Source organism: Vulpes vulpes, chromosome 9, assembly GCF_048418805.1.
Source record: "Vulpes vulpes isolate BD-2025 chromosome 9, VulVul3, whole genome shotgun sequence".
Taxonomy (NCBI): Eukaryota; Metazoa; Chordata; class Mammalia; order Carnivora; family Canidae; genus Vulpes; species Vulpes vulpes.
The window spans coordinates 6674955-6700328 of record NC_132788.1 but is presented as its reverse complement, the minus strand read 5'-3'; the positions used below and the strand labels follow the sequence as shown (position 1 = coordinate 6700328).

At 40.1% G+C, this 25374-nt stretch overlaps 1 protein-coding gene across 6 annotated transcripts in view; it reads right to left on the bottom strand.

Annotated features, from left to right (window-relative positions):
• USP40 (ubiquitin specific peptidase 40) overlaps positions 1-14626 on the bottom strand; it is a 77274-nt gene extending 62648 nt beyond the window's left edge. For 3 of the 6 annotated variants that reach the window (XR_011994116.1, XM_072719132.1, XM_072719130.1), the window contains exons 1-7: positions 14513-14626; positions 12551-12768; positions 9740-9807; positions 8238-8351; positions 5611-5775; positions 3881-4027; positions 1499-1642 (exon numbers count right to left, since the gene is read on the bottom strand). Coding sequence is in view for 4 of the 6 variants with exons in the window: in XM_072719132.1 (XP_072575233.1) it covers positions 1499-1642; positions 3881-4027; positions 5611-5775; positions 8238-8351; positions 9740-9807; positions 12551-12768; positions 14513-14565 (909 nt within the window). In the remaining 2 variants the exon portion in view is untranslated. Of the gene's footprint in view, positions 1-1498; positions 1643-3880; positions 4028-5610; positions 5776-8054; positions 8113-8237; positions 8352-9739; positions 9808-12550; positions 12769-14512 lie in introns of those variants that run through there. The other 3 variants (XR_011994117.1, XM_072719131.1, XM_072719133.1) reach the window with 2 other exon arrangements.
• Between the last annotated feature and the right edge of the window lie 10748 nt (positions 14627-25374).

Genomic DNA, 25374 nt, shown 5'->3' with positions numbered 1-25374 from the left:
TTATTACTTTTAAGTAGGCTTCATGCCCAGCATGGAGCTTAAACTCATGACGCTGAGATTAAGGCCTGAGCTGAGATCAAGAGTCAGATGTTTAACCAACCGAGCCACCCAGGCGCCCGCCAAAACTGTTTTATTCAGGCAGTAAAAGTAGGTGAGGCAAGTATATTAACTTGCTCTGGAAAAACTGTTCATTCTGTATATGCCAATAAAACTCCAAAAAGCTCAGATATCAGGCTTGAAGAAGAGGAAGGCCCATCCATTTAAGAATAAAGGAAATATAACTTTTATACACAGAAACTCAATAGCTAGTTAATAAATGTTCTTTCTGGTCTTGATAAACATATAAATAATGATTTATAATAAATACAACAGTCTCAAGGCTCTGATCTTGGCATTTATTGCAATTATATAGAAAATACTTTATTTTTTTTATTTTTTATTTTTTTTAAATTTCTATTTATTTATGATAGTCACACACAGAGAGAGAGAGAGGCAGAGACATAGGCAGAGGCAGAAGCAGGCTCCATGCACCGGGAGCCCAACGTGGGATTCGATCCCAGGTCTCCAGGATCGCGCCCTGGGCCAAAGGCAGGCGCCAAACCGCTGCGCCACCCAGGGATCCCGAAAATACTTTATTTTTTTAAGGTTTTTTTTTTTTTTTTTTTAAAGATTTTATTTATTTATTAGCGACAGAGAGAGAGAGAGGGGCGGAGATACACAGGCAGAGAGAGAAGCAGGCTCCATGCAGGGAGCCTGACATGGGTCTCGATCTTGGGTCTCCAGGATCACACCCTGGGCTGCAGGCGGCGCCAAACCGCTGCGCCACCAGGGATGCCCTAGAAAATACTTTAAAATGGCATTTTAAATATTTTAAAATCGTACGTTGATTGTATCATTAATTTGTTTTCAAAACTTTCCTGTGATTCAAGGATTATAAATTCTAGTGAAATTCCAATTATCTACTCACTTTCTAGATGTGTAATTCATTATTGCATCTCATGTAAACTAAATCCAAATAGCAAAGTACTTAATTAATGGCAATTTCTCCTTAATGTAGGGTTATTTCTTATTTTGTTCTTAATTTTTCCTTTCAAAGATTTTTTTCAAGGAGAGTTTAATAAAAAGAACTGAAAAAAATTCATACTTTGGAAATTGAAAAGGACTGTAATAAACCAGTAGTTCTCAGCCGGCACTGATTTTTACCCATATCCTCCCCCAGGAGACATGGACATTTGGCACGGTCTGGATATTTTTGTCACTCCTGAGGGTGATGTGGCAGGGTGGGATGCTACTGTCATTCAGTGGGCAGAGGCCAGGAATGTAGCTTAAAATCCTACAATGTATGGAATACAGCCCCCACAGCAAAGAATTACCCAACTCAAAATATTAACAGTGCCAGGTGGAAATATTCTGCAATAAGCCAACCAGAAACCAGGTCAATTAAAGAGTCAATCTTGAGAGGAGAAAAGAAAGAATTTCACAATAAAATTGTTCAAACCTGTTCACAGAAAGGCTTGAAATTGATCCGGAGAGGGAATGTGTAACAGCTAGTTTCCTTGTATCGTTCACGCTTCACAAAATCGAAATTAAATCTTAATAATGAAACAGTAAGAAAGGGAGGCAGCTTACGTAATTTGGCCGACTGTTGAAAGAAAAAATTTTAAAAAGTTTTTTTTAAAAGCAGAGTTAGATTCTACAAAAAAAATAAAAAAAATAAAAAAATAAAAGCAGAGTTAGAGAAAAGAATACATAATGCTTCTTAAGATATGAAAAAGCAACCTGTGATGCAGTTTTAAGAGAAATGTGTCCTTCAATCATATAAATTCATCTCCCTGGACTGAAGTCAGCTCTTAATATGAATTCATCTATTTCATGGGACTAAGGGTGATGCTGCTCATTTATGTTAACAACTAAAAACTTACAACCCAAATTTATGTTTGCAGTGCTGATACCCTAAAATCAAAGCTGTCTGATGAGCATGTGTCACTGGTGCTCGCTCTGCTAACACAGCTCCTTCCCTGTGAGTTCTGGCCTTTCACCTACCTCCATGGTGCCTCCACTTTGCCCAGCATGCACACGGTCCTTTTATTCACAAAGGACTGCAGCTCTTCACCTGGGACCTATGGACCAGTTTCAGTGGATCTGAACCTTTGATATTATATGGTCTGCACAAATGTGTTTTTGTGGGGAGAAGATCCACAGCTTTCATTAGACTTTCAGAGGGCTCTCACTCCCCAAACATTAAGATCCATTGATTGGGGTTTTACAATGACTGTCCTTAAAAGCAAGTTATTTTTTATTTCCTTCCTTTAAAACAAAACACTAAATTAAGCTGCTTTTTATTTAAAAGTCATCAGCTTTCCCCAACCTCTTACCATGCTGGGTAAGGGGTGGCCAAAAAAATCCTTTCCATCTGTAAAGTCGCCCTTAATTATATTATCTTTACATATATATATCTAATGTTCCTAAAAATGTATTTAAAACGATTCCACAAATTGGGGGTTAAAAAAAGTTAAGTGAAAAACCAGCTATTATAACATGGCAGATTTTCCAACAAGTTAAAAAAAATACATCTAAAAATTCTGAGTATCTCATCTATACTATGGCTGAGAAAAGACTGCTCAGAATAAGAAAATCTATGTTAATTTAGGTAGCACAACCACATGGAAATTTAGAGTGCAATTTTATAAGTACTGAGATGAAAAAATTTCCACTGAAAAAGAATTAAATTATACCAAAACATAAAAAGTACATGCAAGAACTGCTTTTGTTGAGCTAAAGGTTGTTTTACTAATGTGCAAATTAAGTTCAATAAAACTAAGAACGTGTTTAAGTATCCTTCCAAGAATTTTCATCTGCTGAGTTTTAGATTTGTTAGATCATAATTGTAACACCAAAGGTGAAATACAAGATAAATAAGCAAAAAATAAACTTCTTTATTTGTGTGTCACAAAAAGGCAAAGGCTGAATGGAAATACGTATTAAACAATGTAAAATTCACCCTGTGGTTTCAAATCCTATTGGGAAAGCTACAGGCATGGAGGGATTTTTTTTTAGGTTTTTTTTTTTTTTTTCTTTAAACATTCTCACAACCTCCAGGATCTAAATCAATATTGTGTGTTATCTGAATCAGTCCTCATTTTGTTTGATGGAAAATTCAGTAACTGTCAGCTCTAGGAACGGTGCTCTCTGCCATGCAGGTAAGTGCAAAAACCCATCTTTTGTGATAGCTCTATATGCCAGTGCCCAGTAACCACTGACTAGAAAGCTCATCACATCATCTGGCAGCAGTGAAATAGTAAGGCTTATCCTCCTTTCATCCTTATGGTAAGAAACCCAGAGGTACCCTGTCTAGCCCTTTAACTGGCAAGATGAGCATTTCCCACTAGGGCAAGGGATTGGGGCATATTAGATTTGTCAGTCAGGGAGGGTGTATCTATCAATATTGTAAAATAATCTCATGTGCAGAAAATGAAGCCATTTTTTTTGCAGTAGTAAGCAAAGAAAGGAAAGCTCAACAAGTTTCCTGGGAGAAATAAAAACATATCGTCTTCTTCCTAATGATACTTTGCCAAAAGCAAGGATACGGGGAGTTTATTTTAAAAAGGTATATTTAAGAAACACGGAGGTACAAATAAATTTTTCCTGGAGAAAAAGAAGTTGAGATAATTATTAGATTGAAAGCTTAAAAGAATTCTTGATAGTACAAAATTAAAATACAGATATGTAGAATGTAAATGTCTTTTCAATCCTTAGTTGCAATTAAGAGCTTCATGTGTATCTTCCAGACTTTTTCATACAAGCTGACTTCACGTGACAACACTTCATGCTACCAAGGACTGTGTGCGCCCCCTGAAAAGCGGCAGGTATCTATCCTTACCTTTGCAGCTTTAACCAGCTTGTCACAAGTCCCACAGTGGTATAAGTTGTCACAGTCAAAAACTTCCTCTTCTACATACATGTTCCAGAGGGCATCTTCCAAACTTGACACATTTTTGACTGCTACGGTTAGATCTAGGAAGTCTTCCTGAAATACACATGAATATAATATTGGAAAAGCAATCTCACAGCAGTTCACAAACATATCACCAACTCCTACATATATTGGGAATAACAGATAACTTTTCCGTAAAACACTGTATGTTTAAAGATAAAGATACTGCGAAATTCATCACACAAAATTACTTTAAATCTAATTACAATTTGGCTTAAAATAGGTCAGGAACTAGTTCCTAAATTCACTGAAGCTATTATAAAAGCTATTTTAGTGGGAAATAAAACAAACCACTGGGCACACATCTGACCCAAGTGTGCAGTGCTTATTAGTTGTCTCTAGACTAGAGCAGCATGGGCAGGGCAGATTAATGTAAACCCCGCTTCCTCCTCTTCTGCTAGCGCTGGTTTAAGATACACCAAGGAAGTTCTAAGAAAAAAATTATTCTGAGCCAGGATAAAAAGGTATTTTTATGAAAATTAAGAGGAGAGTATTTTGTAAACAGGAGTCTAGTGACACTACTATAACTACATTTGAATTACAACTTACTTATAGTAATACACACTTAAAATCTGACAAGCTTAAATCATTCACAGTTTTATGTGTGTGCTTAGCATTCCTCTAAGGGGTTATTACAGGGACTGTAAAATAATAAAATTCTATCTAGTTCATGGTGGAAATATAAAGTAATACAAGCAACACTTATATGTAATGTATAATATGCATGTATGAAAAATCAATGTTGAAAATATGTGTCTTCATATACATGATTTCTTGAAATTTCTTTGTGAATTATTATAGTTAAGTCAATAATGTGGAAACCCAAAAACACACATCTTAATATTTCCAAACTAGGCTGACCAAACCTTCTAGTAGAACAGGCAAAAAGGACAAAAAAGGACCAGAAAGCATTTTCTATCCCCAACTCTTTCATAGAAAATAGAAAAAGTATACATACTCAAAAAAGCAATTAATGCAAAATTTAGAAAATGGCATATAAGTTTTTACTCATACAAACACAGCAATTTTCTCTAACTCTTGCCATAACAAATAGAGATTTTTATTGAGGGACAACTGTTCAGTGATGCAAACAGGCGCTGTACAAGATTTATAGAGCAAGCAGAGATTATTTTATGTCATGAGCAAATTTCCAATATCTAATTTCCGATGAGATTCAATGGACAACATAAACTCATACGTACAGATAAAATTTCTGAGGGACGTTAATTAATGAAACCCAATATTTAATTATAGACGTTTATCAATGTAAACATCCCTTAGTATTCTCTATTACTTCCTTAATTAACTTTTGTTATAATACCCCACCAACTATGACCTTGGCTTTTCTCATGTGGGCATAGATCTCTACCTATAAACGTGCCCCAAATATATTTTCTAATATCAGAGTACTTTGCTTCTTTCAGTTTATATGAAGAAAGCTGGACTGTAAGTTGAGGATTGAGGTGTAATTACAGTAAAATAAAAAAATGTAAAAAGGTTATTTCTAGTAACAAACACTTCGCTCCTTATGTGGTATTACAGATCAAAGGTTTAATTAAGTACGTGTGTTACAACTTACAATAAAACTTATTACTACAACACGCTTGCATATTCACCTGCTTTTCACTGACATTCTTACACTCTTTACAAACAACCTGGTTAACAACGGTTCCATGATACAGACGATTGATGAGGTCATGGCCGGAGGTCCCGACTAAAGAGGTTTCCAAAGCACTAAAGAGAATTCGATTCAGTTCCTGCACATCATGTTGCCTCATTTCCTATAAAACAGGTAACTTTTAAATGTAATTTGGTGCTTCAGATTTTTAAAAACAGATTTTTAAAGTGGTATTAGTTAAAAAAAACAAAAAACAAAACAACACAAGACTTATCTAGAAATCCAAAGGTCAAGCTTCGATCAAATAATAAGGATGACTAAGCTACATGAACTGAGACCACGTTAAGAGATCACTGCTACTCTGATTTTCACTCCAAAATGAAAATACGAATAGGTGGCATTCAGGGTGTACATATAACTGAACTCGCTTGAAAACAGGAAAGTGCTTTTATGTATGTGGGACACCACGCACGTGGCCATGCCATAGGGGATGGGGGAAACACAACGGGCACAGAGTAGTCTCTAAGAGCTGGCAGCGTAGGTGAAGTCTCACATCAGGGGATCTGAATGAGCAGCATTTGAGAAGAACCTGAATTTTACTTGCACATAAAGACCCACTAACAGAAAGCTGAGAAAAATTCTGATGGCACCTGCTTCACTCCATCATGAGTCACACAACTATGTGTGAAGAAGAGACTGATTGCCTTCAGAACGAGATAAATGGGAGCCGGGGGAGGCCACCAACACTCAGAAGCAGAGCTGATTTAGGAGAGCAGTGGGGGGGGGGGGGGGGGGGGGGAACGACGACCAGGAGACGAGGTCATGGGAACCGGTGGGAGCTGCTGCTTTGAGTGCGGCATGAGTGCTCCTGAGAGCCCACGGTGAGCAGAGAGGTGTCTCTAGGAACCCGGAAAGTGGAGGTCATGAGCAACTTTGACAGGAAAGGTAGAAAGGAGGTAGAGTAGCAATGAAAGGTGAAGTACAGACCACAAGGGAGGACAATTTTAATGAAAACTTTCACAGAAAAAAAAGCTGATGAAGTGGATGACATCTGGAGCAAGAAGTGGGCCTCAGGATCTTGTTTGTTAACATACAAGCCCCTGGAGGATGTGAATTTCTCCAGTATAACCGGCTCTGAAGGGAACTTGTGCAAGTTTTCAAGCTGTTTCTGAACAAGTCTAAGTTTGGAAAAGGTGCTTCTGAGTCCCTCTCTACCAGTCCTAGCAGGTTTCTGGAGAGATTTTATTTAGGAATTAATAAATAAGTAAGGTTTTCACTGCTCTAAGAGTACGAAATGAGTGACTCAAAGGAAGCTCAGGATCAAAAAGGCAAATCCTTCTGCTAATGACAAGATTAAAAAAAACAATGTGGCCATCACTCCAGTAAGATACTACTTGACAATAAAATGGAGTCTGACATATACTATATAACAGGCTTGAATCGTGAAAACAGGATTTCAAGTGAAAGAAGTCAGTTTCAAAAGATCTCATATCCCAAAATTCCATTTCTGCGAATGTCCAGAACAGGCAAATCCATCAAGGTAGAAAGGGGGTGAGTGGTTGCCAGAGTCTGGGGGTCGGTGACTACCAAGAGTATAGGGCTTCTTTCGAGGGGTGTGTGAAATGTTCTAAAATCGATTTCTGTGGTGGTTGTAACAACTCTGTGAATGTACCAAACTGCTGACTTGTACCCTGAAGGGTGAATCTTCTTGTATGTGAATCGTATCTCAACAGAGTGGCCATTTTTAACACTTCCTTGTTTTAAAGGGAAGAATTAACCCTTAGTACCACCTCCACACCAGAAATTTAACTGTGTGATACCCCATTTTCTTCAAAGCCCACAGCATCATCCGGTTTAGAGCATTCCCTGCAGGGAGACTGGAGTGTAAACTTTACTTTTGAAGGCAATATAACATTATTCTTGCCATTGCCTCTTCAAAATCTGTGATAGTCTCCCACACCTCTCTTTTGCAAGAACACATCGGTTCCATGAAAAAAATCGCAGCCTATCAGTATTGACAAGCACCTTTACTCACTGCTGACATATTCAGTGTTTGCATAGAGTGAAGCACCCTTTAGAAACATCCAATGGAAAATGAGAGAGCATCCATACACAGGAGGATACAGGAAGAAAGTGAAGAGAGTCCAGAGAAGAGCAGGACAGGGAAAATGAAAAGACCTGCCAAGAACGTTTGCTCCTCTCGCTTGAAGCGAGTGTTCCAGTGAGGATACCCAGACTCAAACACAAAAGCACGTCATAAAGGCAGACACAATTATTGCCGGTCAGCTTTTTGAGCTGATTAGCAGTTTGTTATATACATGCCAGTTTCTCTGTAGCAGATGTTGTATCCCAACTAGGCTTTATCAAGGGTTGAGGCTGTAAAAGTCAGCTCTTGTTACTTCTCCCTGCACCCACAACCCTCTCTCCCATGCCAAATCATACCCGTCCATAAAATCCTGCACAGAGCAAGTTCTGGCTTGTAGTTACTTAACATGGGAAGTAACTATTTCAACTATTTCTTGAGATCCTAAGACAAAAATTAGAGGAGGTTAGATAACATTATTAAGCCAGTGTTTACTCTCTATTGCTGAGAACTTTGCTCCTTGGAGAAGCCGACCTTCATACCTCATTGCTGGTCCACCCGAAGCTGTCTGTGAGGTCGGCTGTGGATGCTGCATCCTGGTCTAAGAGCAGAAGTTGGGCAAACAACCGTTGTAACTGTAAAGGTATGATCCGAACCTGAACGAAAGGTAAATGCATTTCTAAATGAAATGTTGGTGTTGCCTGGGATGTTTCAAAAGAACTGCAAAAGAGTTTTCTCTTCTCTTCTAGTTCATTCAGTTCAATCAGGAAACGGTTTGTAACTATTACACAGGGTGAAGTAAGACTCACTTTTCTTTTAAAAATTCTAATTCAATCTAAAACTTTTTTAGTGATCTGGATTTTTCTGCCTTGACACAGTACAGATCAATATGAGCACCCACATAGGCCCTAAGAGACTCCATGATCCATTACTGCCAGTCATTTCAGTCTCTCCTAGTTCACTTCTCCTCTGAAACTTCTCAGATAGAGACACACCCCCGTGAGGAATCTCCTGGTCATGACTTCTACTCACTGTGGAGTCTGGATACCTCACAGGGCGACAGGGCTGGCTGCACCTGCCTCACCATCTTCCTGCCTTACTTGGTGTGGGGAGGGGGAGGGTTAGGGCAGGCAGAGAAGGATGCTCAGAGCCTGGTGGGCAGACTGGACTTTTGTAGCTAAAGTGAGAATAAGACTTTAGATACTTTTACGGCAATTTGACGTTGCCACCACATTTTTTATCGTATCTTGCAGAGTATGATCTGCAAGAGATTGGGAACAAAAGGAAATACTCAAAAACTGGCTCTTTGCAACACAGGTGGTTTGAGAAGAGCTGGACCGGACTACAGAAGACTTCTATTAAGAAGTGCAGATTTTATGGGATCCCTGGGTGGTGCAGCCGTTTAGCGCCTGCCTTTGGCCCAGGGAGCGATCCTGGAGACCCAGGATCGAATCCCACGTCGGGCTCCCAGTGCATGGAGCCTGCTTCTCCCTCTGCCTATGTCTCTGCCTCTCTCTCTCTCTCTCTCTCTCTCTCTCTGTGACTATCATTAAAAAAAAAAAAAAAGTTAAAAAAAAAAAAGAAGTGCAGATTTTAGCCTGAAAGCAATAAACTTAACGGTATTCAAAGCCAGGAGGAACAAGATTAGAGATGTTCTTATAATACGAATTGCTCACTCAGCTTATTTCCAGAATACCAAACTGAAAGAACACTAGTTTCTACTTTTTCTGGTTACAAATACGTGCATGAAGATTTTCTGGTAGGCTAGTGTTGGGTCAGTTGCAAATATCTTCTTGACCAACCTAGGTCCATAAAGCAGCAGCAGCACTATATTTGAAGTAATTCTTTTTTGGAAGGAAGATTCCATTACTAGTCAGGTATACAGGCCACGTGACTTTTTGAAAATAAAGATTAATATTTGGTAATTAATACAATTATGATAAAATTATGAGTTTCTATGATTAAGGAACTTAATTCCTTCCTTAGAAAAAAACAATTCTTCAATACCCCCCAAAAAAGACCTTGTGAATCGTAGATTTAATACCTTTGCATCAGGTTTATCCTTATCCTCGAATGAACCAAGCTCTTCTGGGCCAAGGGAAAATAAAGCTTCTAAACAAAACATAGAATCAGAGATATAAATGACGTTATTTCATTTTTAAAAACTGTTCTAGAAAGCCAAAGCCTCCAGTAAATAAAATCTGTTAAATATTCAGAAGTATGATTGTGGCAGTAAACAGTTACCCTACACATTTTACTTCCTGATAACATTACTTTTAACCACTGAGTCCATAATGTAGCACGCTAAATTTTCAGCAAAGATCTATAAAAGGAAAACTATGCTTATAAAAATAAAAACATCAGAAATCTTTGATGGCTTCCCATTGTCTATGGCAGTGGGTCCCAAAAGCCACACGAGGAAATACACAATATATAACAGTATCACATGTGTTCATTTATAAGCCACATGTGAGGTTTCCAACCCTCCTTTCAAGAGAAAAGGTCATCTTTAACCTGAGCCCACGCCCTTCCTTTTTTTGGTAAAAGAATTTCTGTGTTAAGGTAATAACAGATGGTAGTGACCTTACCTGGAAAAATAAGTTGGTAACCCAGGGCCAGTCTCCACAATTGTTTTTATACTTCCAAATCTGGGCATGCTGCCCACTGGGACATATGTGAATCTTATGGGAAGTTTGTACTCAAACTAGATGGGAACTCCTACTAGGAAACTTTGACCTACTCCAGGGAGAGAAGGGATGGGATGGGTACTGTCCCTTTGAAAACCACTGCTACCCTGATGATTACTGCTGTAAATGTTATATTCCTCCTAGAGCTCCTGGCAGGAACCGGGGAGAAATGAGCTACAAACATAAAGGTTAAAGCATAAAACCATACAAGGACTTTTATAATCATTTCCCACTACTCTTACCCATCCTGAACCAGTACAGTGGAACCCAATCCAGCCCTACCGACTCAAGATACCTTCCAAAAAAGTTCCAGAATTCTTCCCACCCGTATCTGCTAATTTTTACCCTTTCTAAATTATATCTCCACTTTAGTAAGCATCAGGATTCATGTGTAGCCTCACATGGAATGCACAGGCCACACTAAGATACAAGCCCATATGTCTGGCCAATGGTCTCCTTTGCTGAGAGTAAGATGTCCTGGGCTCTTGCTCAGTGACCTCTCTACTCAGCCCTATCCTCGCTCAGTGGCCCTCTCTGTGACCTGAACTGCTTGTCCACCAAACACCTTTCTCAGTCTCTCTTTACTCTTTTTAATTATTTACTTATTTGACAGAGAGACAAAAAGCAGGAGAGAGAGCACAAGTAGACAAAGCGGCAGGGAGAGGGAGAGGGAGAGGAAGAGGGAGAGGGAGAGGGAGAGGGAGAGGGAGAGGGAGAAGCAGGCTTCCCACGGAGCAGAGCCCGACTTGGGGCTTAATCCCAGGACATGGGGATCATGACCTGAGCCAAAAGGCAGATGCTTAACCGACTGAGCCACCCAGGTACCCCTCTCAGTCTCTTTTTAAGGCTACTTTTCTACTATATGAAAACTTGGACAACTTTTACACTCCCTAGGAATCTTTTGAAATTTATGTTGAAAATTTCTAATGGTGGAATAACTGAGTATTTTTACAGAGAGGATGAGGTCCTAGACAAATAGCACCATTATGAAATCCCACATGCAGTTTAATCCATTAGATTGGCCCTGGGAAGGGGACAATGGTAAATATTTACTAAATCTCTGGAGGCAGGAAGTCTTTCTAAGCTTAGAAGCAACAGAAAATGTCAAAAAATTTGCTGAATTTGGTAGTGATGGGAAGAGGGATGAAATACTGATGCAGGATGAGCCAAATTGTCCTTAGTATATGGAGACGCTGTGGAGAGCTGAGCCAGTCATGCAGCTTAGTGGCTGAAGGCCCCAATCAGGGCCACATGCAGATAATGTTCACAGTGAAATCAAGGGCTCATGGAGACTAAGATCCTTGTGGAGGAAGCTAGTTTGCAGAGATGGGCATGAGACAAACATATAGAGAAAAACAGGGGCAAGAAATCAAGGGTCCCATGAGGTCAGGCTGGCTTCCTATAGGTGGTTTCAAGATTCCCCTATATTCTTACAGTAAATCCCCCTTTCAATTGAGCTAATATGAGTGTGTTTCTGTTCTTTATGCACAGTCCCTCGTCTAACATCTTGGTCTCTGGAATTTCAAGATTTTAGAAAGGTAATATGAAGAAGGGGTCATATAGATTAACATTACATCCTAGCAGAGACTGGGATAAACAGTATCCATTAATCAAAGAGTTAATATTCCTATTATAAACATATCTCACCTAAGTGAGATAAACAACCTCACATCAGGTCAGGTTCCAACACCAAACAAGTTCAGATCAGGATGTTGCAATGTCCTGGATTTCAGAATTGCAGATCAATGATTGTGGATTGTATAAAGGACACCCCATCCCCACTCCAAAAGGCGGGATAGAATTCTTTTGGGTAACTCTGGCTGGAGCGTTTACTACTTTAGAGAAATTTTAAAACTCAGAAATACAAATAGCATAACGATAACGAAGGCAGGCAAAACTCTTTATGCTGTATGTGAAATTATAGGCATTAGAAATCCATTGCCTTATTTGTTTGTTACTACAAATTACTGTGATTGCACAGAATATATTTAAGGTAATGTAAGCTTCACATTCCCTTAGAGAGAGAATTACCAATTTATTTCTTACATTAGCAACAATGAACACATACCGTGGGACACACCTTTAACATAATTTATAACTTTGCATAATTGATTACATGGAGAGAGAAGGGTACATATTACTAATCAAAAGCATGTAACACAGCATACCTCTGAATTCAGGTGTGAAATGAAGAGTCTGAAGAAGGGAATTAAGGTAACAGGTTCCACCCTGATTCCTAATTCCGCTTAAATTGGTGAATTCTCTAGGAGCCGGTGGCTCCAACCCTTTGGTCTTTAATTTCTTCTCCCTTCCATACTGATAATCTGACACAGTGGAATAATCTTCTTCAAACAGATCCCCAAACATTGTGAAACTAAGCACTGCCCTTAAAAAAAAATAGGGCATGTTATTTAAATGCTTTAAAAAATTTTTTTTTATTGGAGCTCAATTTGCCAACATTTAGCATAACACCCAATGCTCATCCCATCAAGCGCCCCCTCAGTGCCCGTCACCCAGTCACCCAACCCCCTGCCCACCTCCCCTTCCATCACCTTGTTCTTTTCCCAGAGTTAGGTGTCTCTCATGTTCTGTCTCCCTTTCTGGTATTTTCACTCATTTTCTCTCCTTTCCCTTTATTCCCTTTCACTATTTTTTTAAAATATTTTTATTTATTTATTTATTCATTAGAGACACACAGAGAGAGAGGCAAAGACAGAGGCAGAGGGAGAGGGAGAGGCAGGCTCCATGCAGGGAGGCCGACGTTGGACTCGATCCCAGGTCTCCAGGATCACGCCCTGGGTTGAGGCGGCACTAAACCGCTGAGCCACCCAGCCTGCCCCCCTTTCACTATTTTTATATTCCCCAAATGAGACCATATAACATTTATCCTTCTCTGACTGACTTATCTCACTCAGCATAATACCCTCCAGTTCCACCCACGTCGAAGCAAATGGTGGGTATTTGTCGTTTCTAATGGCTGAGTCACATTGCACTGTGTACATAGACCACATCTTCTTTATCCACTCATCCTACAAACATTCCACACATCCCCGATCTTATATTTGGGAGCATCCATTAGAAAGTTCATCAGGCTTTGGAGACCGCAAGACCTGATTTTTCTCATCTGTGCTCCACACTCCCTGCGTGACCTCAGGCAAGTCACTTAAACCTCTGTTCTTATAGGTCAAATGGGTTTAAATGACCTACCATGCAGGGTCATTTAAACCCAACAAGAGACTTTTTTTTTTTTTTTTTTTTTTTTAAAGAAAGGCACTTGGGGCACAGGGTTTGGCTCACAATAATAATAATAATAAACAGCTGCTTTTACCCAAAAAAAAAAAAAAAAAAAAAAGGCCTATTGATATATATCCCCAGTGGAAAAAAAAAGAAAGAAAAACCCCTCTTTACATCTCCTGTCCTGTCCCGCCAGGGGCGCAAAGCCAAACCCTAGACTCTTGAGGGTTGTTGACAAGGGCTTGGGGACCATCCATCAGATCCTGAAATCTCAGCTTCTCACTTCTTGCACCAGATTATGGCACTCAAAGGGATGAAATGGAACAAACTCCTCTTTACAGCAGCTGAGTACTGCATCCCAAAGCTGGAGAGCCCTAAGGAGAGGTTCCCGGGGTGGGGGGGTGGGGATGCCGTTACAACCCAGGAGCCTCAAGGGCCTCCGCCTGGTCTGGGGTGACGCCTGGGGTGATGCCAACGGCGCCCGCTCACGCCCCCCTCCTGCAGGAGGGCCACTCGGAGATGGCAAATGCAAAGCGCCCTGCACAGGTCCTAAGGGACAGGAATCCTGAAATGCAATATATTCCTTTGCAACCCGTTCCGGGGGGGGGGGGGGGGGGGCACAAAAAATGGAAGTTGGTTGGAAGTCCGGCCTCGAGTTCGTGGTCTGGATTGCGGTTTCCCCCCGTCCCAGGCCCCCCAGGCCCTCCAGCCCCGCAGCCCCGCAGCCCTGCAGGCCGCCACGGGGCCCAGGGGCGCGAGGAGGCGCAGGGTCCGCGGGCCGGGGACAGCTGACCCGACCCCCCGAGGCAGCCCCTCGCCCCAGCGTCCTCAGACGTGCCGCCCACCGCGCCCCCGCGGCCCCACCCCGAGAGCCCCGACTGCCGAGCCCCACTTACTGCCTCCAGCCCAGCCCCACGAGCCGGCCCAACCCCACGTTCGAAACAAACATACGCGCCCCAACTGGGCGCAGCCATGCTGGCGGGGGCCATTTATGGAAGGCGCGCACTACGTTTCCCAGGATGCCCGGCGGGAGCGCCGGCCCGCCGCGCGGGGCCTTATGGGCAATGTAGTTCTTTCGCCCGCAGAGTTCGGGAGGCCAGGGATGGGAGGGCTCGGTGCGGGTCCCCTCGGAAAGCCGGCGACGCACGGATTCATATTTTTTATTTATTTTATTTATTTTATTTTATTTTATTTTATTTTATTTTATTTTATTTATTTTATTTTATTTATTTTATTTTATTTTATTTTAATTTTTTTAATTTTATTATTTATTTTATTTTATTTATTTTATTTTATTTTATTTTATTATTTTATTTTATTTTATTTTATTTTATTTATTTTATTTTATTTATTTTATTTTATTATTTATTTTATTTTATTTTTAAATTTTATTTATTTTTATTTTATTTATTTTTATTTTATTTATTTTATTTATTTTATTTTATTTTATTTTATCATTTTATTTTATTTTATTTTATTTTTTATTTTATTTTTTATTTTATTATTTTATTATTTTATTTTATATTTATTTTATTTTATTTTATATTTATTTTATTTTATTTTATTTTAATTCTATTTTATATATTTTTATTTTTTATTTTATTTTATTTTGTATTTTATTTTATTTATTTATTTAATTTAATTTAATTTAATTTTATATTTTATTTTATTTATTTTATTTTAGATTTATTTATCTATCTATCTATCTATCTATCTATCTATTTATTTATTTATTCATGATAGACACAGAGAGAGAGAGAAAGAGGCAGACGCAGGCAGAGGGAGAAGCAGGCTCCATGCAGGGAGCCCAACGCGGGACTCGATCCCACGACTCCAGGATCACGCCCTGGGCGGAAGGCAGCGCTAAACCGGGCTGCCCACATTTTAGAGTTTATACCCACTACTGTTCACCCTCCAAAACTGTCTCTTGGCATGTTAACCTAAACATTGGAAACTGTAGGGCTTCACGTTTGCCACGCTCTTCCAAAGACATTTTCCAAGTGTGTCACCAGTGAAACGTGTTCCAGGTGCCCCTAAACCTGTGCAACATCCTCAGTGTTTCTTTTGTCTGCACCAGCTCCGAGAAGCCTACACAGGAATCCATAAAAACCTCACATTTTGTCTCGCCCCACCTCAACACCGTTAATGAACTATTTCACGGGCCTCTCCTTAGGTTCTACTCTGGCATCTCCCCTGTTCCAGTCCAGTCTCCATCCAGGAATGAAGGAGCAAAACAGGGAGAACGCATCGTTTTTATTTCAGCGAAAGGTTGGAGGGATTGAGAACAGCTGTGGTCATAGATGCGGTGGCAAGGCAGGTGAATCCTCAGGGATTTGTACTTAGACCATTGATTTTAGGGAGATTCTCATGGCTGCACTGTTAAGGAAGTGTTGGTAGGGAAAGTGCTGGGGACAGAACCAGCTAGGAGGCTCCTGGTCGAGGACAGGAAGCCACTGTGGAGTGGCTGCTCCCACTAATCACCCGTCATCCCTCGGGTACTTTGGCAGCCTCCTCTTTATGACTCTGCCCCCAGCACCTTGGCATTCTATCCTGCCCTTTGACTGCTTCTCCTTTGCCTGCTGTGCTTCATACCTCTCTTCCTAAAAGCAGATCTTCCTCAACCTTCCATTCCCTGACCAAGAATGAATGAGAGAAGGTTAGCTCCAGGAAGACACAGGCTCTCTGTTCTACAGAGCCGTATCCCAGCCTCCTCAACACTTCCTGGCTCATAACAGGCTTGCATTGATTGACTGATTGATTAATTGATTGATTGATTCGACAGAGAGAGAATGCACAAGCAAGGGGAGGGGCAGAGGAAGAGGGAGAAGCAGGCTCTTCCTAAGCAGGGAGTCCAATACAGGACTCGATTCCAGGACCCTGGGATCATGACCTGAGCCCAAGGCCAACGCTTAACTGACTGAGCCACCCAGGTGCCCCTCTTTATAGGTTATTTAATAAATATTTGTTGGATGAATGGCCTGTTAACATCACCATCCTTCTCCTCATCCAGCATCAAAGTCTTGCAGCTATACTTGAAATTTAATCTTTTGTGCATGAAATCAACCATTTGTGACTCAAAGTGTGGCCTGGACACTGCTTCTTATCATTTCTCTCTCTGCCCATCAGTCCCTTACCGAGCCTCAGCTGCATCAGGACGACAGCCTTCTCAGTGGAATCCCATTTTATTTGTCCCACCCTACACTACGTCACTATGAGATCCATCCTGAGATCACGTTTTCTACCCAGAAACTTCAGTGTTACCCCAGTGTCTACTGTAGAAACTCCTCATTTTGATGTTCTTAGTCCACTGTGGTCCCAACACTCTTCATGCTGGATTTCTCAACACTTCTCTGTTTTCCAGTTAACGTGTTTCCAAGTGTGCCATCTGCCTTCCTGCTTCTGTGACCTGATTCACATTGTCCTCTCTGTGAGGGATATTTGTCTTCCCAGACCCTCCTTTCCTTGCCTTCAGTGAAAGCCCGTCTCCAATTCTAACTCATCCATAAAAGTTTTCCAGATCTCTAAACAAGATCTGACCTTTTCTTTCATTAAGACTTCAGGATTACATGTAACTCTCTTGTGACCCATGAATCTGGCAAAATCACATCTGATCATTGTGTCAGTATCTCCAAGTCAGGATGGTTGTACCTTATCTGTCCTGTTGCCCCTATGGCAGTTAACATTAAAAATATTAGTTGCATTATCATTAATAATACTGATAAATGGTTTTGTAGTTTATGGTGAAGTTTCAGAATTTTTAAGGGATTTATTTTTTTATTTATGAGAGAGACAGCACATGTGAGTGCATGTGAATGGGAGGTGGGGCAAAGGGAGAGGGACAGAATCCTCAAGCAGATTCCATACCAAAGTGGAAGCCTGATGCTGGGCTTGATCCCAGGACACTGGGATCATGACCTGAGCTGAAATCAATACTTGGATGCTTCACTGACTGAGCTACCCAGGCACTCCTTTATGGTGAAATTTTAAATCCTTTATTTGCTCCCCAGAAAATTTGAGTTGAACCTATAAAAGTATTGACCAGATTCTGGGCTCATGAAGGTTTCACCCAGTATTTCAACTATGTGAGGTGCTGTGCAAGAAAGGTTAATGATACTTTTATTTATTTATTTTTAAAGATTTTATTTATTTGACAGAGAGAGAGAGAGATAGCACAACTGGGGGCAGGGAGAGAGAAGCAGACTGTTTGCTGAGCAGGGAGCCCCATGTGGGGCTAAATCCCAGGACCCTGGGATCATGACCTGAGCGGAAGGCAGATGTTTAACCAACTGAACCACCCAGGTGCCCAATGATGCTTTTAAAAAGTTGTGAGCATTTATATTGCAGATAGTTTCTATGCATTATCTCATTTAATTCTCATAACGATGCCCCATGGTGGGAACTGATATCATTCCCATTCTATAGGGGAGGAGACTGAGGTCCTGGGAGATGCACAATTCCCACAAAGTTACACAGTAAATCTCTAACTAAGATTTGAGTCCTGATGATCTGGCTCTAGGGTTTGCACTCTTAACCACTGGTTCTACACTGCCTCTTTAAAGCCAGTCACCTGCTTGCTGGTTTGTCATCCTCTCTACTTCCTTCCCTTCGTTCCTTCTGCAAATACTAATGAGCCCTTGCCCTGTGTCTAGCACTGGTGATATTACAAAGAGTGAGACAGATATTGTGGCAGCACAGTTACCAGCCTGTCCAATATGTTTCTCTTCTTCTTCCATACCAACAGACCCCCAATGTTATAGGGGGCATGACCTCCCTTTCTGAGTCATCATGGGACACACTTCCAGCCAATGAGTAATAATGATAGCTAGCTCGTACACAGCGCCAACAGCACACATGGCAGTAAATGTGTTTATGTCTGGGTAACCTCAAAGACAAAAACCGTCCGTTATTTTACCAGCAAAAGTGGGTTTATTTGGAAATAGCAGAAAATTATATTCTATTCCAGACATGGAAGCTATGGCAAAACCATAGGAAAGTTCAGAGAACAAAAGAGGGGAACAGTGCTTTCATAGAGGGAAGGGGGGAGTTGGAAGGGGCTGTTATAAACAAGAAGCCCACGAGAATAAACTGGAGTTTCCAAGTACAGTGACTTTTCATTGGCTGAGTTGTGGCAGCCTCTCATTGGCTGCACTGTTGCTGGGCAAGGAAATAATCCTTCTTCTTCCTACTGGAGTGGTAATGCATAGGCTTCTTTCTGCTTGAAATGCAAGGTACTGTCTCTTCCTGTTGGGGTCTGCGATTGATGATTTGGGGTGGGCAGGAGAGCTCCCCCTTCTGGTCAACAGTCTCTAATTAATTAATTTGAGAGAGGGCATGAGCAGGAGGTGTAGAGGGAGAGGAAGAGAGACTCCAAAGCAGACTCCATGCTCAGCATGGGGATCATGACGTGAGCAAAAACCAGAGTCAGATGGTTAACTGACTGTGCCACCCAGGTGCCTCAACTGACTCCACTTTAAATAAGATTTTCTTTATTCAGTTTTACAATGAATTTATTTAATTGTCTACCATAATCCTGTGAGGTGTTACAACAGCAGAAGCCATTGGGTGGGGCCTCCAGGAAAATTTTTTGAAAAGAGACTATAATTGTTTTGCCCTTGTCCCTTCTTCTCTTCTGCTAGAGATGTGGACGTGATGGTTGAGGCTCTGGCAGCCATTAAGAGAATGAGGATGCAGATGACTGTATAAAGACAGAAGGAACTTAGATTGATGATGACATTATAACTGATGTCTTATCAGTCCTTGAGTTTTTATCTCTTGATTTCTTTTCTCCAAGAGCAAAAGTATGCCTTCATTTAAGTTACTGTGTGGTGGTGTCTCTGGTGTTCAAAGCTGAATATAATTCCTGACTGGGACACAAGAAGTACCCTTTAGGAGGGCAAAGTGGGTAGAGAAGAGAGAGAGAGAGAGAAAAAGTAAAAATATGATGTATCATCAGAGTGATAGTCTTTCCTTGCGTGTGGTATTTGTATATAAGTTAAGCAGCAGAAATCCAGTGATGCAGAAAGTGTTAGTTCCCCCCAGAGAAGTGGATGGTGTTGACTAACCTACCACTTCAGAGTAATGGGGAGGAACACATCAGGCAATACTCACCAGGATCTAATTTTCTACTGATTGAAATTCAGGGCCAAATGTCCATCCATGGATGAGCAGATAAATAAAATGTAGTATATGCATGTAAAGAAATAGTATTCACCTTTTAAAATGCTGATACATACTACCAAAGGGACACAAAAGGACAAATACTGTATGATCTACTTATTATAAGCTACCTAGAATAGACACACTGACATAGACAGAAAATAGAACGTGGTTTCCAGGAACCAGGAGGAAGGGAGGATAGAGAGTTAATGGGTTGCACAGTGTGAATGTACTTAATGTCACTGGATTGAACACCTCAAAACAGTTAAAATGTTAAATCTTATGTAATGTACACTTTAACACACTAAATTAAAAAATTTTTTAAAATCAGGGATCCCTGGGTGGCACAGCGGTTTGGCGCCTGCCTTTGGCCCAGGGCGCGATCCTGGAGACCCGGGATCGAATCCCATGTCGGGCTCCGGGTGCATGGAGCCTGCTTCTCCCTCTGCCTGTGTCTCTGCCTCTCTCTCTATCTCTCTGTGACTATCATAAATAAATAAAAATTTAAAAAAATTTTTTTAAATCAAATATAATGTATTTTGTGCAACCATAACCATTATCCATCTCTACAACTCTTCATCTTGCAAAACAAACTCTATACCCGTTAAATAATAATTTACCGTGACCCCCAAACTCCAACCCCTGACAATCACCATTCTACTTTTTGAAAAATCACCCCTTTACTCCAACACTCAAGCTTACCATAACCATCATTTTTGTTACTATGAGTTCTTAAAAAAAAAAAGATCTTCCTCAATTTACAATAGAGTTATGTCCTGATAAATATTATAAGTCAAAAATGCATTTAAGGGACATCTGGGTGGCTCAGTGGTTGAGCATCTGCCTTTGGTTCAGGGCGTGATCCTGGCATCTCGGAATTGAGTCCCATATTGGGCATATTGGGCTCCCTGCAGGTATCCTGCTTCTCCCTCTGCCTGTGTCTCTGCCTCTCTCTCTCTCTCTGTCTCTCATGAATAAATAAATAAAATCTTTAAAAAAAAACCCCACAAAAATGCATTTAATACACCTAACCTACTGAACATCGTAGGTTAGCCTAGACCACGTTAAATGTGCTCAGAATACTTCCATTAGCTTCCAGTTTGGTAAAATCATCTGACACAAGGCATATCTTATAATTAAGTGTTGGATATCTCATGTAATTTATTGGACACTGTACTGAAAGTGAAAAACAGAGTGTTTATATGGCTGCAGATTGGTTGTCAGTGTATCGGCTGTTTATCCTTGTGTTCATATGGCTGGCTGGGAGCTGTGACTCACTGACACTATCCAGCATTAGGAGAAAGGATTATACTACATATTGCTAGCCTGAGAAAGACCCAAATTCAAAACTGAAAGTAAGATTTTTATTGAAGGCATATCATTTTCACACCATCATAAAGTCAAAAAATCAAAAGTTGAACTGTCATTAAGTCAAGGACTGTCTGCATATATATTCCATATATCAATTAGATCAGGTGATATTTGTTTTTCTGTATCTGGCTTATTTCATTTAGTACACTGTCCTTCAGGTCCATCCATGTTGCAAATAGCAGGATCTCCTTCTTTAGACTGAATAATATTCCATTCTATATGCATACGCACACATATATGTACACAGAGACACAGACACACATGTATATCTATGTCTATATCTATAGCCACATCTTCTTTACTTATTCATCCATCAGTGGGCATTTAGGTTGTTTTCATATCTTTGCTACCGTGAATAGTGCTACAATGCACATGGGAATGAAGGTACATTGTCAAGATCCTGGTTTCATTTCCTTAAGTATATACCCAGAAGTGGGATTGCTGGCATATAGTATTTCTATTTTTAATTTTCTGAGGAACTTCTATACTGTGTTCTTTAATGGCCATAACAATTTATGTTTGCACCAACAATGTACAAATATACATTCACTTTTCCTACATCCTCTCCAATACTTGTTATATTTTGACTTTGTGGTAATACATCCTAAGAGGTTGTGAGATCGAGTCCTGCATTAGGCTCCACACTGGTCGGGCAGTCTGCTTGAGATTCTTTCCCCTTCTCTTCTGCCCCTCTCTCCTGTTCTCTCTCTCTCAAATAAGTAAATAAATAAATCCTTTTAAAAAAGTGTCAGAGACAAATGAGAATGGAAACACAATCTGCCTAAACGTACGGGATGTAACAAAGGCTGTCCTGAGAGGGAAGTTCATAGCAATACACACCTACATTAAGAAAAAAGAAAGATCTTAAATAAGGAGTTTAACTTATGCGTCAAGCAACTAGGAAAAGAACAGACTGAGCCCAAAATGAGCAGAGGGAAGGAAATAACAAAGATCAGGCCAGAAATAGGGGGGAAAGAGACTAAAGAGGCAACTGAAAAGATCACTGAATCTAGACTTGTTGTTGTTGTTTTTAGATAACAAAATTGACCAATTTTCAGCTGAACTAAGGAAAAAAAGCAGAGAAGTCTCACATGAACAAGATAAGAAATGAAAGAGGAGGTATTACAATGGATGTCACAGAAATATGAAGGACCAGAAGAGACTACTATGAACAGTTACCTTATTGCTTAATTGATTGATTGATTTTAAACAAAGAAAGAGAGCATGAGCAGGAGGAAGAGCAGAGGAGGAGGGAATGGGAAAGGGAAAGAATCTCAAGCAGACTCCTTGCTGAGTATGGAGTCTGACTTGGTGTTTGATCTTAGGACTCCGAGATCATGACCTGAGCTGAAACCAAAAGTCAGGTGCCTGACTGACTGAGCCACCCAGGCGCTCTGGATTCCTTTTTTAATATTTTTTATTTTTTTAAAAATATTTTATTTATTTATTTATTTATTTATTTATTTATTTATTTATTTATTTGACAGAGAAAGAGAGAAAGCATAAACAAGGGGAGCAGCAGAGGGAGGAGGAGAAGCAGTTATAATGTCTCCTCTAGATGGTGACAATTTCTCAGACTTCCCTGTTTTGATGACCTTGACAGTTCTGAGAAGTATTGGCCAGGTATTTTGTAGAATGCCCCTCAATTTCAGTTTGTCCGATTTTTAAAAAAAATCATGAGACCAGATTTGTAGATATTTTTGAGAAGAATACCATAAAGCTGATGTCTTTTCTTACTTTCTTGCCTATGGAAATTGGATTGTTGAAAAGGCTATGTTTTCTCTACTGAATGGCCTTTGCATCTCTGTAAAGGGTTAGTTGTTCATATATCTACAGACTTCTTTCTGGACTTTCTAATCTGTTTTGATGATCTGTTTATGAAACACCTGATTACTCTAGCTTTACAAAAAGTCTTAAAATGAGGAAGTGTTAGCCCTCTGTCTCAGTCAGTTCAGCTGCTGTGACACAATACTATGGTCAACTTCTAGAGTTTGGAATTCCAAGATCAGGTTACTACCATGGCTGGGTTCTGGTGAGAGCCCTCTTCTGGGCTGCAGTCTGATGACTTCTTGTATCCTCACATGGCAGAGAGGAGAGAGAACACATGGTCTCTGTTGGCCCGTAAAAGCACTGATTCCATTCATGGGGGCCCCACTACCTAATCCTAATTATCGGCCCAAACAATTTCAACCTATTCTCAAACTTTAAATGGGTAAGAAGCCCGGCTTGCTGGCATGGAGTGCAAGTGCCTAGTGGGCCACTTTTGGTAAGCAGAACTGGCGCTGTGGGATAAACTGAACACTGGCTTAGGCACCTAATGCCAATGCTCATCAGATCCCAGAAAAGGTCTTGGTTGATATAGACAGCAGGATGGTGGAAAATTTTTGTTTCTTATTTTTTATTTTATTTATTTTTTTAAAAGATTTTATTTATTTATTCATGAGAGAGAGAGAAAGAGAGAGAGAGAGAGAGAGAGAGGCAGAGACACAGGCAGAAGGAGAAGCAGGCTCCACGCAGGGACCCTGACATGGGACTCAATCCCAGGTCTCCAGGATCAGGACCTGGACTGAAGGCGGCACTAAACCGCTGAGCCACCCGGCTGCCCTGTTTTTTTCTGTTTTTTTTTTTTTTTTTTAATTAAAAAAAAATCCTAATTACCTCCCAAAACCCCACTGCCTTATACCATCACATTAGGGTCGAGTTTTAACATATGAATGTTAGGGAGATATATGTATGCAGTCCATGCCGTCTCCAATTTTTTAAAGTTAATTTGGCTATTTTAGATCTTTTATATTTCCATATAAATTTTTGAATCATTTTGCCAATGTCTGCCAAAAAAGCCTACTTGGATTTTGATTGAGATTGTATAGAATTTATAGATCAATTTGGGAGAGAATTGACATCTTAACAACTCTGGGTCTTCCAATTCATGAACATGGTTTATCCTTTCATTTATTTAGATTTTCTTTAATTTTCTCATTAATGTTTTAGTTTTCGGGATACAGTGTTTCACAACTTTTGTCAGAGTTATCTCATAAGTATTTCATATTTTTGATGCTATTCAAATGGCATTTTAAAATTCCAATTTCAAATTGTTCCTTGCTACTGTATAGAAATACAATTTTTTAAAAAATTATTTATTTATTTGAGAGAGAGAGAGAGAGTACAAACAAGTGAGAGGAGTGGCAGAGGGAGAGAAAATCCTGAAGCCGACTCCCTGATGAGCGCAGCCCCCCTCCCCCCCGCATTGAGGGGCTCTATCCAAAGACAGTGAGATCATGACTTGAGCTGAAATCAAGAGCAGCCAGCTCCTGCTTAATCAAATGAGCCACTCAGGCACTCCCAAATAAATTGATTTTTGAGTATGATCATTATCCTGCAACTATGCTAAAAAATACCTATTTGTTCTAGGATATTTTGTAGATTCCACTGGAATTTTTACAGAGATGATCATGTTGTTTGTGAATAAGGCAGTTAGAGTTTTCTTTCCAATCTGAATGCCTTTTATTTTTCCATGCTGACTGCACTGGACAGAATCTCCAGAACAATATGAATAGAAGTGATAAGACAGGGATCCCTGGGGTGGCGCAGTGGTTTGGCGCCTGCCTTTGGCCCAGGGCGCGATCCTGGAGACCCGGGATCGAATCCCACATCGGGCTCCCAGTGCATGGAGCCTGCTTCTCCCTCTGCCTATGTCTCTACCTCTCTATCTTTCTCTGTGTGTGACTATCATAAATAAAAAAATTAAAAAAAAAAAAAAAAAGAAGTGATAAGACAGTCATCCTTGACTTATATCTGATTAGGAGTAAAGCTTTCAGTCATTCATCATTCAATATGATGTTAGCTGTGGGTTTTTCATAGATACTCCTTATTAGGTTGTGAATATTCCCTTCTTGTCCTAGCTTTCTGACAATTTTGATCAGGAATAGATGTTGGATTTTGTGAAATACTTTTTCTGTGCTTATGGAGATGATTATATGATTGTACTTTTCCAGTTTATTTATATGGTGAATTACCTTGATTAATTTTCTAACCGTAAAACATCCTTATATTTGTGGGACAAGTCCGATTATCTTTTTGTTTATTATTATTATATATCTTTTATATTTTTACATACATTTACATTATTAACTTTGATGTACTAAAATTTGGTATAGAATTTTTGCGTAATATTTATGGGTGGTATTGGTCTATAAATTTTTCTTTCTTATGATGTCTAGTTTTGACGTGT